Below are 14,650 nucleotides of genomic sequence, written 5' to 3'. Positions count from 1 at the left end.
GAGAAGAGTTTTGAGGAATGACATCAGCTTGCTCTACCCTTGACTGACAGCTGTGTGCTAGATGGCCAGGAGAGGAAAAGGCAGCAAGCAGGATAACCGGTTAGGATGTCTTAATTGTTCAGGAAGACAAGGGCCTGCACTTAGTGATAATATCACCAAAGGAGATGAAAGCATATTTTAAAAGTATTATTTAGGAAAGAAAATTGGGCAAGACTTAGAGACTGCTTATATCTAAGAGGTAAAGAGGCCTCTCTGGGATCCTGGTAAGGGTGTCTAGATAAGATGGTAGAAGGCAACTTCGAGAAAATATGGGGGTCGGGGGGTGAGGGCTTAGGGGAAACAAAATATGGAAGTTTCAAGTTTGTCATGCAATGTCTGAGATGCCGATGTCATCCCAACAGAGAAGTCTAGTGAGCAGCTGGAAAGCAGAGTCAGGAAATCCAGTGGTGGCAGTTATGAGAGGGAATTACGGTATACCTTGGATTCATATTTCCTAAAATTAAATTACAGTTTACAAACGAGTGCTCCAGCTAATCCCAGCTAGAAACTAATAGTCACCAAATTACAACTATAACATCACATTTGCTGATTTCCAGCATATCACTGATAGTACCCCCACCCCCCGCCTTTTCCTTTATTTGAATCAGGGTCCAAGCATGATGCGTGTATTTGGTTGCTATGCGTGTCATTCCTTTTTCTTGTCATTCATTTGTTGAAGTCAGGTCATTAGTTTTGTCCTATACAATGTCCAACATTTGGCTGTTTGTTTCTTCACGAGTCCTTTAACTTACTCCTCTGTCCCTATAAACTGGCTGATACATCCAAAGGCTTGACTAGATTCAGGTCCCATCTTTGAGGAATGAATTTTCCCAAAGTGTGCTGTGTACTCTGTAACATCACATCAGAAGGCGCACAGCTGGTCTAACTTTTAGTGATGCTTCATCAGTGGGTTCAGCCTGATCCCTGCATTTCAAGTTCACCATTTAACCTGTCACCTACCATTAAGGATTGTGATGGTGATGTTTTAAATGCCACCATTTTTCTGCATTAGCTAGAATTTTTCTATGAGGAACTTTCCCTTATGAACTTTTCTCTCTGAAATACATTTCTTACAAAAAGAGCAGATAAATCATGATTTTCCATCAATTTTCAGAGTAAATGAGTTGATGCTCTAGCAATTTCCAAGGTCACAAATGATTTTTCACTGTCATTATGAACTTGTAGATTTTCTTCGTTTTGGGTTTACTCTTCCAGTTACTTTTTGAAATGTGTGAGCAAATACACATTTGTGTGTCCACAATTGCACTCTAACACTAAGGTATTTCACGCCCCACAAGCACTGTTCTGGTGGTCACTGATACAGCACACTGAAACGACTTCTGTGACAATGAGTACTCCCTGTGTGGACATACAAGTTTACTCAGCTAGGCCCCTAGTAACTGACATTTGGGTGTTCTGATCTTTTGTATGTATCATTCCAAGTTTTGCCAGTGTAGCTTTGTGGAAAGCCTAGTAGAATAGTGAGTCAGAGGGCAAATACATATATAATTCTGGTACAGATTACCAACTACCTTTCTATACAAGTTTCAATCTTAACTTTTTCGTTTCACTCCCATATGTGTATTTCCCCATATCCTAAACAACCAGTATGTTAAACTTCAGAAGTTTTTCCAGTAAAAGGTAGTAAGTTTTTATTATTTCTCTTCTGAACAAGATGAGCATCTTTTCATGTTTAAGTTCACAATTTTGCAATCCTCTTGATATGTTTTTGGTTATTGTGGGGTTTTTGCCATGTAAACATTTATTATATAGTTAAAATTATCAATTTTTAGCCTTATTACTTCTAGATTTTAAGTCACAGTGTAGTTTTCCCACACTCTTAGGTTATATTAGAGTTCTATCATGTCTTCTAGAACTCATATGGTTTCATTTTTACATTTAAAATTTAGATCTTTCATCTGCTTGGAATGTATCCATATGGTTTTTTTAGTTATCTCACTATCGCAATAAAAGCCCATCTCTCCCGCCCCGTCCTGAAATGCTATTATAGGCATACCTTGGAGATATTGCAGGTTTGGTTCCAGAACACCAAAAAGCGAGTATTGCAATAAAGCAAGTTGTAATCTTTTTGCTGGTGGAGGGTTTCGCCTTCAATTTGCAAAACATGCAACACCTGTGAAGCGCAATAAAGCGAAGCACAATAAAAGGTCCATATGCCTTGGGTCTTTTCTATTCTGTTCCATTGGTCTGTTTATTCATGTGCCAAAATCACAGGTTTAATTACAGAGATTTAATAATGTGTTCAGTATTTAGTAACAGTGCTCCTATTTTATAGGCTGTTTATATTAATTTTTAAATGTTACACCTACCAAATTTTACTCTACCACTTTTACCAAATTCTTATAGTAGTTTTGGTTAATCCTCTTGGATTTTTCCTCTATACATTTAATTGCTCTGTTATCTAAGTTGCATTGGCAAATGCCTCCAATACAACACAGTAATGGAGGTCACAGACACCTTGCTCTTACACCTGATTTAGAGGGAGTACTTCCCTCTAAAATAAACAAATACAAGTCTGACTTTTCCTGGACAGATAGTAAAGCTATTCCACTGAATAAAAACCTAACTTTACTGAACATGGATTTTCACATTTATTTGATTTCCAGTTAATGCTTTTGTAAGCTATCTGACCCATGGCAAAACTTACTAATAGGTACTATACAAAGATGTCTATTCTTGTCAAGATTAGACTTAGTTTCAATTTTTTCATAAACAAATATACTTTAACCTACAGAAAAACATTTGTGATTGGATTGTTGGGGCATACATAGTAATGAGTGGTATATGCATTACTTAAGCAGCTAACGGAAAAGAGATCAACTTCTACAGGCAACCTTGAAGCACAGATACAAATTTGCATTTTATGCAAAAATTCAGGTTTTATTTTTTACTTATTACATTGGTGAGAACTGACATCAGGAACTTAAAAACAAGCAATAACTTTTGTTTTCTACCTCTCAGCTGAAAAAAAACAAACACGCAAAGTGGCATTTTCATTAGGCAAAACTCGCTTCTTTACATTTCACAGGAGAATGCAGTATTACCCTTTCATGAACAAAATCACCAGGTTACTAAGGAAACCATCTTTGGAGGAAGTGTTCAATAAGCATATTTTATTTAAATAAATCCTCCAGTAAGAAATGGAGAATTCATTGCCTTTACTTAGAAGCAGCTTCTGTAAAGTTATCTGTTAAATTTATCTGTGCAGCTCACCAACATGTCCTTACTGGAAACATCAATATTTCCACATCACAGTTCCCAAAAGGACTTTAGTCTCAAAATTCTGTGTCTCCTTTGGCTTGCTTCTCTCTTGATTCTACCCAGGCTTTATTAATGGTTCGCTTCATATCATCATCTCCATCTTCATAAATTTTCTTTAGAACATTCATCAATCCCTCACTAGGATCTGTTTCAGTGTCATAGGAGGGCTTTCTGTTAAAAAGAAAACACAATAATTGAGAAAATACATATATATGGAGAAATATGAATGTGTGTGTGTGTATCCCATTCACTGACAGAAATCTTATATGCATGATTACTAAGTATGGATAGATGCAAATCAGATTGTCAATATTGGTAGAAGTGGAGGGAGAGAGACAAGGGGACAATGAAGAGTATCCAAAGATATTCACAATTAAAATAGCACGCACAAATTCATCTTAACGAAAACAACATGTACCCATACTTAGTGCATGACAAGAGTGATCATCAAAATGGATAGGGATCTTGGGACAGTGGGATTTTAGGTGATTTTTAACAAAAAAGGTAAGTAAATAAGCATTTTTTTCCCTGAACTGTCTTAATTGTCTAAAGCATGCTTCCTCTTATTATTTGAGAAAATACTTTGCGAGAAAAACATAAACATACATTATACAAGGGACAAACACTGAAGTTCACACATTTTTTGAATTAGAAAAGGCCTCCTCTAAAGCCTGACATATATGGGGCTGGGCCTGGTGGTAAAAGCATAGTCCTTAATGTAAACAATACCTCTAATTCAATCAATGTCCAAACTGAGCCAAACTTTATATCTGATTCTTTACTTACCTCATTTATTAAGTGCCAGGTTATATACTGGGCACTCGGATACACAGTAAGACTAAGACAGTGTCTGGTACTTAGGTAATTCATTCTAGATTTAAAATCAATTCCACAGACAGCACCGAACTCTGCCAACCATATCCCAAATGCATGTTGGCTATCAGGAGTGAGAGAAAAGTGTGTCACTAACTGACTTAATGTAGTACAATACCACGGCAGAAAATTTAAAGCAGAGGAACATGTGACACAGAATGAAAGTGTCTTTGAATAACATTTTTTAGAATAGCCCTTATTAAGTAGGATAAAAACATTCTATCCTTTCTACTTTACATCAGTGACACTGAAACTCTATAACTAACTACGTCATCAGAAATTTCTGTGGAATTCAAAAACCGCATATGGGTATCTAGGCCTCTCTGAACCTACTGAAATGGAGTCTCTGGGAACAGGCACAACATTTCAGAGAAGCACCACTGGCCCAGGGTTAAGAACCAGTACAAAAGAGCTGACCCAACCTACAGAGACCTACTTAAAAAGCAATTTGTTGGACATTTCAGTAGATTCTGACAGTTGGAAGCAGATGTTAAGACAATCGGGTTAGTCAATGTACATTAAGAGGTAAATGGTCAAATCACAGACTATTACAACTCTGTTATCCATACAGACGAATTAAAAAACTATAGTCCCAGCAAAGAATACATTAAAATTCTTAAAGAAATGAAAGTAGACTCACTCTTTCTCTTTGCATTCTTTTTCTACCTGAGTCAGGTACTCCCACTGTGTGTTTTCCGCTTTCTTTCTACATAAGATAATCACTGTATCTGTCTTGACCTGGAAGAAAAGCAGGAAAATAGGTAAAACTTAGAACACAAGCAGGTAAGGAGAAAGGCTCCAAGATAGGATGACTGGTGTGTTTGAAAAACAGGAAGGAAGAGTGGCTGGATTTTAAAGGACGGAGTAATATAGTAAAGAGGTGTTAGAAACAGGCAAAAAATCCAATCATATAAGGCAGTATGGGTAATGAGTCTGAAAGGTGAGAAAGCAGAAAGAGCAAGAACATACAACTCTTTCAACAAGGGTCCATAGAACTCCAAGGAGCCTTCTGAGTATTCCTTCAAATATGAGATTAGTAGATGAAAAGGGAACAGTGGGACGGACACAAGCTAAGCAATAAATTATATTCTAACATTACCTTTACAAGCTGTTATACAATTCTTGGTAAACATAGATGACAGAATGGCACGTCTATCCACCAGATGCATTAAACATTATTTATTTAAATTAGATAGGAAAGAGGGATTAGCTGAATTATTGGAAAATGTAAGTAAGTTTATTAAAAGTTTATTTTCATAGTTTCTACTAACTCCAACTAGGCTAAGTGCTTAAATCCTCTTATGTATCAAAAACAGAGCTTCTAATAATAGCTACTATTAATTTAAACACTTCATATATTTCATTTCAGTGTATCATTTCAACTTTGTGAAATAAATTATTATTCCCATTGTACAAAAGAGGAAACTAAGGCACAGAGTTATTAAGTGAGCTATCAAAAGGTCATAACCAGTAAGACTGGCATTAAAAATCAAGTCTCACTCTTAAATCATTTTAAAAGCTTATGCCCCTCCTGATTTTAATGCAATATTCTTCTAGTCATCTATTCTTCTACAACAGGAATTGGCAAAACTTTTTCTATAAAGGGTCAGTTAGTAAATATTTTAGGTTTCATAGGCCGTACGGTCTGTTTTAGCTACTTAACTCTGCCATTTTATCAACTAGCACAAAAGCAGCCAGACTACACATGTACAAATGGGCCAGGCTATGTTCAAATAAAACTTTGTTTACAAAACAAGGAACAGGCTGTAGTTTGCTGATCCCTGTAATAGAAGATTAATTAATTCTAGTTCATCTCAATTCTAAATTGGCCAGATTAAATTTAATGAGGTTTCACATATGACAATAAAAGCAAACTTACTTTTTTTGAACTGCCTTCCACAGAGATGGGTTTCAAGAGATTGTTCACAATCATGGAGTAACTCTTCCCATTTAGGTTCTTTACCAAAAGATCAAATGACCTGCCACACAATAGCAAATACATTATCTTTCTGGTTCTATGAAAGGTGCTGTCTAGTTCTTGTAAAAAGAGCCACCAGTTTTATTTTAGGATGAGCATTTGGCTGTCCCAGATAAAACCCACCCCTTCAAAGCAGGTATAAAAGATAATTAGTTACAAATTTAAGCAGAATTTTAGAAACTGCATAGAGCCCCTAACAAGGCAATCTCTGCCTTAATGATCAGTCTTCCCTATGAGACCTCACCTTTCTGCGAAATGCACCTGCACATTTTCCGTCGGGACTTGATGAACTCCAGTTAACGTAATGTAGATTTTCACAAACTTATCTGACTGATCCCATCCTAGCAACAAAAACAAAAAATGAGACACGAGTGAAGTCTGATACCACCTCTACAACAGCAAATGCGTATGGCTCATAATAAAACTTAGTAAAATGAAAATCCAGTAATAGAAACATAAAAAATATGAAAATAAATATTCTAGATGGAGAAATTAGGTTTCAAAGCATTAAATAATCTACCCTAGTTAGGCATCTAACTGGTGGTAGAACTTGGATTCAAATCCAGGTTTACTGAACACAAAGCCCATGTTCTTTTTATTCCTTAGAATAAGGAATACGATCCTTAAATATATTCTTTAATAGCAGCTCACTTTCTCTTTTTATGGAAATAATTTTGTCATATATTTAAATATTGGTGATTCTCCACTAAGCTGGATGGTTAAAAATCAGTACTGTATAATTCCATAATCATTTCTACTTCTCTAAGCAGTTCAACAAACACAACCAATCCTGGCTTCCTCAATTCCCTTCTCTGACAAAGGAGAATATAAATTCAGAGTCTGATTCATCCAAATCTGCTCATTTGACTAACCTACCAATATCTACTAAATGCCATTTGAGTATACATTATCAAATTCTTTCCATTAGTCTCTAAACTAAATGAATTCAATCAACACAAAAATATAAACTTCACATAAAAAGCATTCATATAAAAATTTATGTATTTATTATATATACATATCCCTGACACTTTCTCAGTCCTACAGAGTAGAAATGTAGTATCAAAAAAAGAAAAAGGCCTACAGACTTCTATAGAATTTTTATCTAGTTTCTTTCCATTCATTCAATCCATCCTTCACATTGATGTTTCCCCCTAAACACAAACCTACGTCCCTAGTTGATATGCCATAATCCTATCACCTTCAGACCAATTTCCTGTATCAACTAAGAACACGGCCTAACTCCTATAGTAATAGTACATCTCTTAAGCACGACACACACATAGCTTTCCATTATGATAATACTCAGAATACACGATGCCTTTCGTGTCTCTATTTGTGTCTTTTGCTCATGCGATCCCGCTTTTTTCACTTGTTCAACTCACCCTTCAAACTCAAACTTGAATGTCTCTTCAATTCTCCCTGTTCCTCACTTCCAGCCGAATTATTTCATCAGCTGTATTCCCATACTTTATAAATCTCTACTCAGTTAAGCAAAAATTTATTAAGTACTTACTATGTGCTAGATATTGTGAGCAAAAAGAAACATAAGACTTTCCCTGCCCTCATAAGAGCTCATCATTCAGACATAAGTTGCAATGCTTCCAAAGCAAAATAGTTTATAAGCTATTGAGAGAAAATGGTATTATCAAATTGTTATGCTGTTAGTTGCATGCCTGTATCCCAAGCACACTACGAGCAGGGATTGGGTCTTGGTCACTGCTGTGTATCCACAATTCCAAGCACAACAGTGGCACATATTAGGTGTTAAAAAAATGTTTCTTGAATTTAAATGGATTCCTTTTTCCAGTTAATACTGGTGGTAGTTTGGCAAAATGAAATGCAAAACAGGATGAAAAACAAAACAAAAAGCTGTGTCCCATATATACTGAATATGTTTCAGAATAGGTCATCATTGTACTAAATCATCTTGCTCTCGTTAATAGCTTCTAGAATGTATCCTTTCCTTTCTCATCTCTAAAAAAAAGCATCTTACTAAATAAGTGATAGGTCTTCTCTTTCACACCACTAAAAACAAACTCTCAAAACTATTTTAAAAATTAAGTTTGTTAATTGATCACTACTGAGGAATCGGTTGCTCAGAGGCAGAAAGACCTGGTGGTAGGGGAGCAAGTCATACCATAGTTACTGATTTTCACTGTATATCCTGTAGTAATGGGAGCAACCACAGCAGCTGGCTTTTCATTGTCAAGAAGTTCTGCTTTCTTCTGTGATTTCTGCTGCATCTTGTTCTTGATTTCTGTCTCAATCTTGGATTTTTCAGCTGTAAGAGCATCACGTACTCTCTTTCTAGTGGTCTTTTCTAGCAACGCCTTTACTTCGTCTAGATCTTTCTGTAGCTGTGTTAAAAATAAAAGGTTAGTTATGATAAATAAGATTAACAGAGGTTGATATGGTGCTTATTGGTCATTTCAGTTTACTGAAAAAAAGCTAAGAATTAAGAGGTTCATTTATTTTCTAGGTTTGGGTTGCAACTTGGATTCTTTACTCCAGTCTTAATTTTTCGAAATAATGCAAGCTTCCTTTTTTTTTTTTTTAAAGGAAAACGATCTTAATGTAACAATAGGTAATCAAGCCTAAATTTTCCAGTTTGGTGGACTGTTATCTACCTTTATTGTAGAACATTTTATTTACAAAATTCTTTTGTGATATATAAACTCAGATGAAGAAATCTTAAAAAAAAAAAGAACTGAAGGATTTCTTACACGAGCCAGTGATCAGATACTGGAAGTTTTTTAAGTATTAAAATAAAAAAATTGACTACATACATGAATGTGGTGAAATACGACAGCAGCTTTACTGAGGTAATCTACTTTTGTCAGCGATTGTTCCTCTGATCTTCCTACACCACGTATCCAAATGTTACACATAAAAAAGTTTGAATTTGTAAGACAAAAGATGAAAAGACAGACATTTCTGCTTTTTAGAAAAAGTCTTGTTCTGGAGCTCTGGGTTTAATCTTACAGTCAAAAGTCTGGGAGTTGGTTGCACAGTAGAGAGAAAACCTGGACAAACAATCCAGCAAACTCCTGGATCATTGAAAAAGCCGCCTGTTCTTTTCTCGTGCCAGTATACTGCCCACTGAAGTCTATTTCTACTTTCTAGAGGTAGAGCCAACATTTTATACGGAATCCAAGAGTTAAAGGCACTCTTAAAAAATTAATGGGCTTAACAAAATACTAGCAATTTGGCTGGAAGATGTTGCCATTTATAGCCTGAGATCACATAAAAGGCTCAACATAAAGATCTTTAAATGCTTAATAACTCAGTATAGTATCCGAAGTACAGAGTTTGAAATTCTTTGTTTCTCATCTTACAAAATGCAGTAAGAGAAAAACGTTTTCTTTTACTCAGGTCTTTTATTCTTACTTAACTCAGATGCCCTTGCTTCACCATCTGTAACTGATAATATGGTATAACAAGTCCAAATGTGCCCACTCTCCTGTCCATACTCCACACCCCCCCGAACACATATTACTAAGATCAAAACAAAAGAAAATTGCAAACTCATCTCTAGAGCATAGAACCAAGATGCTTCAGTGCAAAGCAGTCTTTTTTATTATAATGATTTAAAAATTTCCCACTGATTCTAATAACATAACAATATTGAAATGTAAAATTAGTGTATTTGTTCCTAGACTAAGTGATTTAGCTAAAAAAGGTATCAAGTCTAAATAAGAAGTTTGACTTCTTGACTAGACTAGAAATCCTTTTCCTATTAGACTCCGAAAAGAACTCTGAGAATTAAGGGATTCCCAGGCCTTATTTTCATAGCCAGTTTTGGCTCGCAAGTACTACCCACATAAGGTACTCGTAGCCACTGTTAAGTCAGAAGCAACTTACTGCAGGCCTGTTTTAGATATTCCTCAATTCTTCTGTCAAGTGCAGACCTGAAACCAGTAAAACTGATCTCTCCGGTGTTTTTCCTGCACACACACTTTAAGATGTCTTTAGATTCAGCAGTTTCTCATCTAAATTACTTGGTATTCATTTGTGTTCCTTATACAAAATCACATACCCCCTGTAAATTACCACCCTCAAACACATTCAAGCTTTATCTTCTAACCTAGTTCCAAATTCTTCATTAGTAGACATTAAAATCAAAGAGCCTCAAAATGGGCAAAGGACTTGAACACACATTTCTCCAAAAATATACAAATAGCCACCAAGCACATGACAAGATGTTCCGTTTCCTTAGCCATTAAGGAAATGCACCTCAGAACCACAATAAGCTACCACTCACACCCCACCAGGAGGGCTAACGGCAACAATAAAAACACCCAGAAAATAACAAGTGTTGATGAGGATCTGCAGAAGTCAGACCCTTCAGACGCTGCTTGTGGGAATGTCAAATGCTGCAGCCACTTTGGAAAGTTGAGCCGTTTCTCATTTAGTTACCATAAGACACTGCAATTCCACTCCTAGGTATATCTACTCCAGAGAATTGAAAACACACGTAAAATGTTGAAGTTGGTATTCATAGCAGCATTGTTCATGCTAGCCAAAAAGCGAAATACTTCAAAGGCCCATCATCTGATGAACTGATAAACTGTGGTACATCCATACAAAGGAATGTTATTCAGCCATAAAAAGGAACACCGGCTCCACCCCTGGATGAACTTAAAACACTATGCTAAGTGAAAGAGCCGAAAAGCAAAAGGCCACATATTCACATAGTATATTCACATAGTATAAGATTTCATTTATATGCAATGCCCAGAACAGGCAAATCCAGCGAGAGAGAAAGTAGATTAGTGGTTCCAGGGAGGGAGGAGGAATGAACGGAATGAGACTGTTTAGTGGACACTTACCAGTTTTCTTTTGGGGGTGACGAAAATGTTCTGGAATTAGTGGTAACAGTTGTGCAAAATTGTGACTACACAAATGCACTGAATCATACATTTTTAAATAGTTCAGTTTTATCTCAAAGGGTGAATTTTATCTCAAACAAAACAGAAAACCCCTGAGTGTCCCCAAATGACTGTTTTTAAGTACCTCAATGGAGAAAGTCCCTTGCTTTGAAGAGGATTAATACTGAGCTCTCCATGTATGTGACAGTGAAGTCACTTCAGAGATTCTTTCCTCAGGGCACCTGGTAGGAAATGCACCTCAATGTCTTCAGAAGGACAATGTCTAATACACAACACAAACTTGCGGCAAGTTATCCAGAATCATAAACACACAGACGTTTTTTGTTGTTCATTTAAAGCAGATTCTTAGAGTTAAAAAGTCAAATTTGAGATTCCCCCGTCGTGTTCATATTGAGGAATAGATTTCCAGGACACACATCCAGTTACTAGATGCCCCACACTTTACCGTGAGTAACAGTATTATGTAGTGACATCTTAGGCCAGGAAAAGAGCACCGCCAAGTATCATTAAAATTCGCATGTTGTACCTGCCAAACTGTCTCCCAGACTTCAGCCTCCCCTGTTCAGTTTATGGAGCTTAAGACAGAAAAAGGCTATTTCCCAGCACTGGTTACAACAAACTTTCCAATTTATTGATCTTTAAAACCGCACACCGCAGATCGCTGTTTGCCAAATACTGTTTTCACGCTACAACTCCGACTCGCTCTTCAGAAGCTATGAAACGGAGACTAGTGTGGCACAGAGAAGCACAACAACGTGCCCAAAGGAACACAGCTACTGGTCGGGGTCGAGAAAACCTGCCTAAGAGAATTCAAGTGCTGGGACCACAGCCTTCTCACCGGCCCACGACCCTGTGCCACGGAACGACCCTCGGGTTTCGCCACCAGCTAGTACTGAACGAAGCTTCGCGTCCCCGGGCTGGTGGAACGCGCGCGGAAAGGGCCTGAGACAAACGTGAAGGTGATCAGCTCGCTGGGTCCACGGTCGGCACTCCCTGCAGCCACGAACCACGACACACCCCACTCACCCACAGCTCGCGCGGGGACGCACCGCCGGCCGGAGCGGCGGACGTCGATCGGCAACTTTCCCGCGGCAGCGGAGGCCCCAGCGGCGGGGTGAGCACCGGGGGCCGCTGCAGGTGGGCGAGTGGAAGGCGGGGGAAGCGCGGAGAGCCGGAGACGCAGGGAAGCCGCCAAGGAGGCGGCCGCGGGACCCTCAGCACGGGAAGGGCGGTGGGGGAGAGTGAGGGCCGACGGAGCGGAAAGCTCCGGCAAAGCTGACTGACGACGACGCGGCGGGACCTCTTACCTCTTCCACAGCTGAAGCCATGGTCGGGCTGGGTCAGGCAAGAACCGAGAAGCAGCCCCGCAGCGGAACGAACCGGAAACGCCGCCCCGCCACACCGCGCAGCGCCCGCAGCCTGCGCGCACACCCGACCCTGCGCGAGACGGCGGCCCGCCTACTGCACGCGGCGCCTCTGGAACCTTCGCGAGTCTGGCGCCACCGCCCCCAGCCCCGCCCCTCCCGCCTGGCTGAGCCCCGCCCCGCCGAACCTGGCCCCGCCCCGCCCTCCATGCTTCCTAACAAGGCTCAACTCTCGCGAGGAAACCCGCAGTTCGAGAAGAGTGACGCCTCTTCCTGCCGGCCCGGGCAAGTGTACGCTTATAGCACTTTGACCTCGTTTGCCCTGCTGCTCAGGCGCAGTTCAGAACCGCTGCGTTCGCGTACCTTACCCCGACCCCGGAAATAACGTACATATCTTCAGGGTCCAAATCGGAAGCTAACTAGAGTCGGCTGCTTCCGTCCCTTGTAGGACGTCGGGCCGGCCGGGCGGCCATCTTGTTTAAGGGTAACCTGAGAGCCCCTGCGAGGAAAGGACAAAAAAAGAAAAGGGCAGCCTGTTTATGTTAAAACGGGGGAAAAACGAAGACGTTAAGTGTGGAGGATCCTGAAAGGAACAGATTTGATTTTTAGTGGATTTCTGGAGGTCTGGAGACGTCCCCACCACGTGGTATCTGCGACGTGGTGGCGTCATCACGCACCGCGGTAGGACGCCGCCCTGGTTTGAGGTTATTGACAACAAGGCGCCACGTTCTCTGACAGCAATAGCGCTTTCTCCTTTCCGGCGTAGTGCATTGAAGCACTTCCTGGTGCCTTCGCCTCCTTTACCGACCGTTCCGAGCGTCTCCTCCAGTTCTCACCCGAGTTTGGATTTGATTTAAATCAGTTTATTGACCAGAGAAAACGTGGGCTGAGTTTTCCTGGGACTACAGCTTTTCTGCTCTGCTGGGTCCAGCGGCTCTGCTCAGTAGGGCCCCTGAGAACCCCGCTGTCTAGGTGTTTTAGCCTCTGACAGCTTCAAAACGTCTGTAACACGGTTGAGAACATAACAGTAACGCTTGAGAAGTCACCTAGCTGCACTCAACGCAGCTGTATGTATCGCCAAGGTAGCGATTAGAACCAGCAAGTCAGAGATGGAAAAAAAGCTGTTAAAAAAATGCAGGTTGGCCCTTGTCGTAGTAAAGAATGGGAAGCATGGCGTTAAGGGAGAGAAGCCAAACAAACATAATGGGTTCATATAGTTTGGGTCCACGTAAACGAAGTCTAAAAACAAAACTAATTAGCCTATGGTGTTAAAAATCAGGATAGTCTTTCCTCTGGCTGGCATGACAATGACAGGAAGGAGCCGCGAGGGGGCTTTTGAAGTTCAGATGCTGTTTTCTTTCTTGATTTGGATGCTGCTTACAGGTGTGTACTTTGTAGACCTTTGAGCTTTAAACTTGTATTTGTGTAGTTTCTTTTGCATGTTATACTTAACTAAAAGTTATATTTAAGCAGGCCCAGAAGGGAATTTTACCAAATGGAAATGTTACAATAATACGTAACATTCTATGAGTTCAAAATCCATAGAATTGAACTCATAAGATCTGTGCATTTTATTGTAAATTATAACTCAGTTTTTTCAAAAGGTGTCCAATCAAATGCCTGTAATTATTTCAGTACTTAATTATGAACAAATATCCCATTACACCACCTGAAGACCTAATGCAGTGATTTTGAAATTTGCTTGATTTTGCACCTGAGGCAACTCCTCCGCTAGATACCCTCAAGTCACAAGATCGTAAATACCTTCATTAACCAGTGACTCTCATGGCTGTGTCTTCAGCTCCATCACTCCTCTGAGCTGCAGACTCTGCCTCTGCTTGGATGTCTAATAAGCACATCAAATTCAACTGGTCTACAAAAACAAAACCCCTCCTCCCAGTTTCTCATCCTCACACCCAAAATCATTTCCTCTAGTTATTCTCCAGCTCTGTGAATGGTCATCTCATCCTTTTAAGTGCTCAGGGCCCGGAGCCATACTTGAATCTTCAATCTCAGGGCCTACAGCCCAACCTGCAGTAAGTCTTGATGGCTTGACCTTCAAAATATGTTGAGAATCAAACCACTTCTCACAGCCTCCGCTCTACCACCCAAGACCAAGACATCATTATTTTCTCTGGATTTTTAGCCTCCTGTTTTTTCTCTCCTTCCCCACTGTACCTTTACAATTGCTTTTCCACACAGTCGCCAGAGTAATCTTCAAG

At 39.6% G+C, this 14,650-nt stretch overlaps 1 protein-coding gene across 1 annotated transcript; it reads right to left on the bottom strand.

Annotated features, from left to right (window-relative positions):
- Positions 1 to 3,055: 3,055 nt before the first annotated feature.
- CACYBP (calcyclin binding protein) lies at positions 3,056 to 12,569 on the bottom strand. Its single transcript, XM_033093981.1, has 6 exons — positions 12,372 to 12,569; positions 8,313 to 8,532; positions 6,417 to 6,513; positions 6,074 to 6,173; positions 4,835 to 4,932; positions 3,056 to 3,492 (listed from the first exon to the last, which is right to left on the bottom strand). Exons 1-6 carry the CDS (start codon positions 12,390 to 12,392, stop codon positions 3,336 to 3,338), a joined length of 693 nt encoding a protein of 230 aa, XP_032949872.1. The 5' UTR covers positions 12,393 to 12,569; the 3' UTR covers positions 3,056 to 3,335.
- Positions 12,570 to 14,650: the final 2,081 nt, after the last annotated feature.

This window comes from Rhinolophus ferrumequinum, chromosome 22 (assembly GCF_004115265.2).
Source record: "Rhinolophus ferrumequinum isolate MPI-CBG mRhiFer1 chromosome 22, mRhiFer1_v1.p, whole genome shotgun sequence".
In the NCBI taxonomy this organism is placed as follows: domain Eukaryota; kingdom Metazoa; phylum Chordata; class Mammalia; order Chiroptera; family Rhinolophidae; genus Rhinolophus; species Rhinolophus ferrumequinum.
Note: the sequence above shows the minus strand (reverse complement) of the source record. Positions and strands in the feature narration are given on the sequence as shown.

What these genes read in the sequence shown, in the direction of transcription:
- CACYBP (XM_033093981.1), bottom strand. Translation starts at nt 12,392, where the DNA reads ATGGCTTCAGCTGTGGAAGAG. An exon ending in AGTGAAAATCAGTAACTATG is followed by an intron (nt 6,514 to 8,312) that starts GTATGACTTGCT and finishes TTTTGTTGCTAG; the next exon opens with GATGGGATCAGTCAGATAAG. An exon ending in AAAGAATGCAAAGAGAAAGA is followed by an intron (nt 3,493 to 4,834) that starts GTGAGTCTACTT and finishes TCTTTTTAACAG; the next exon opens with AAAGCCCTCCTATGACACTG.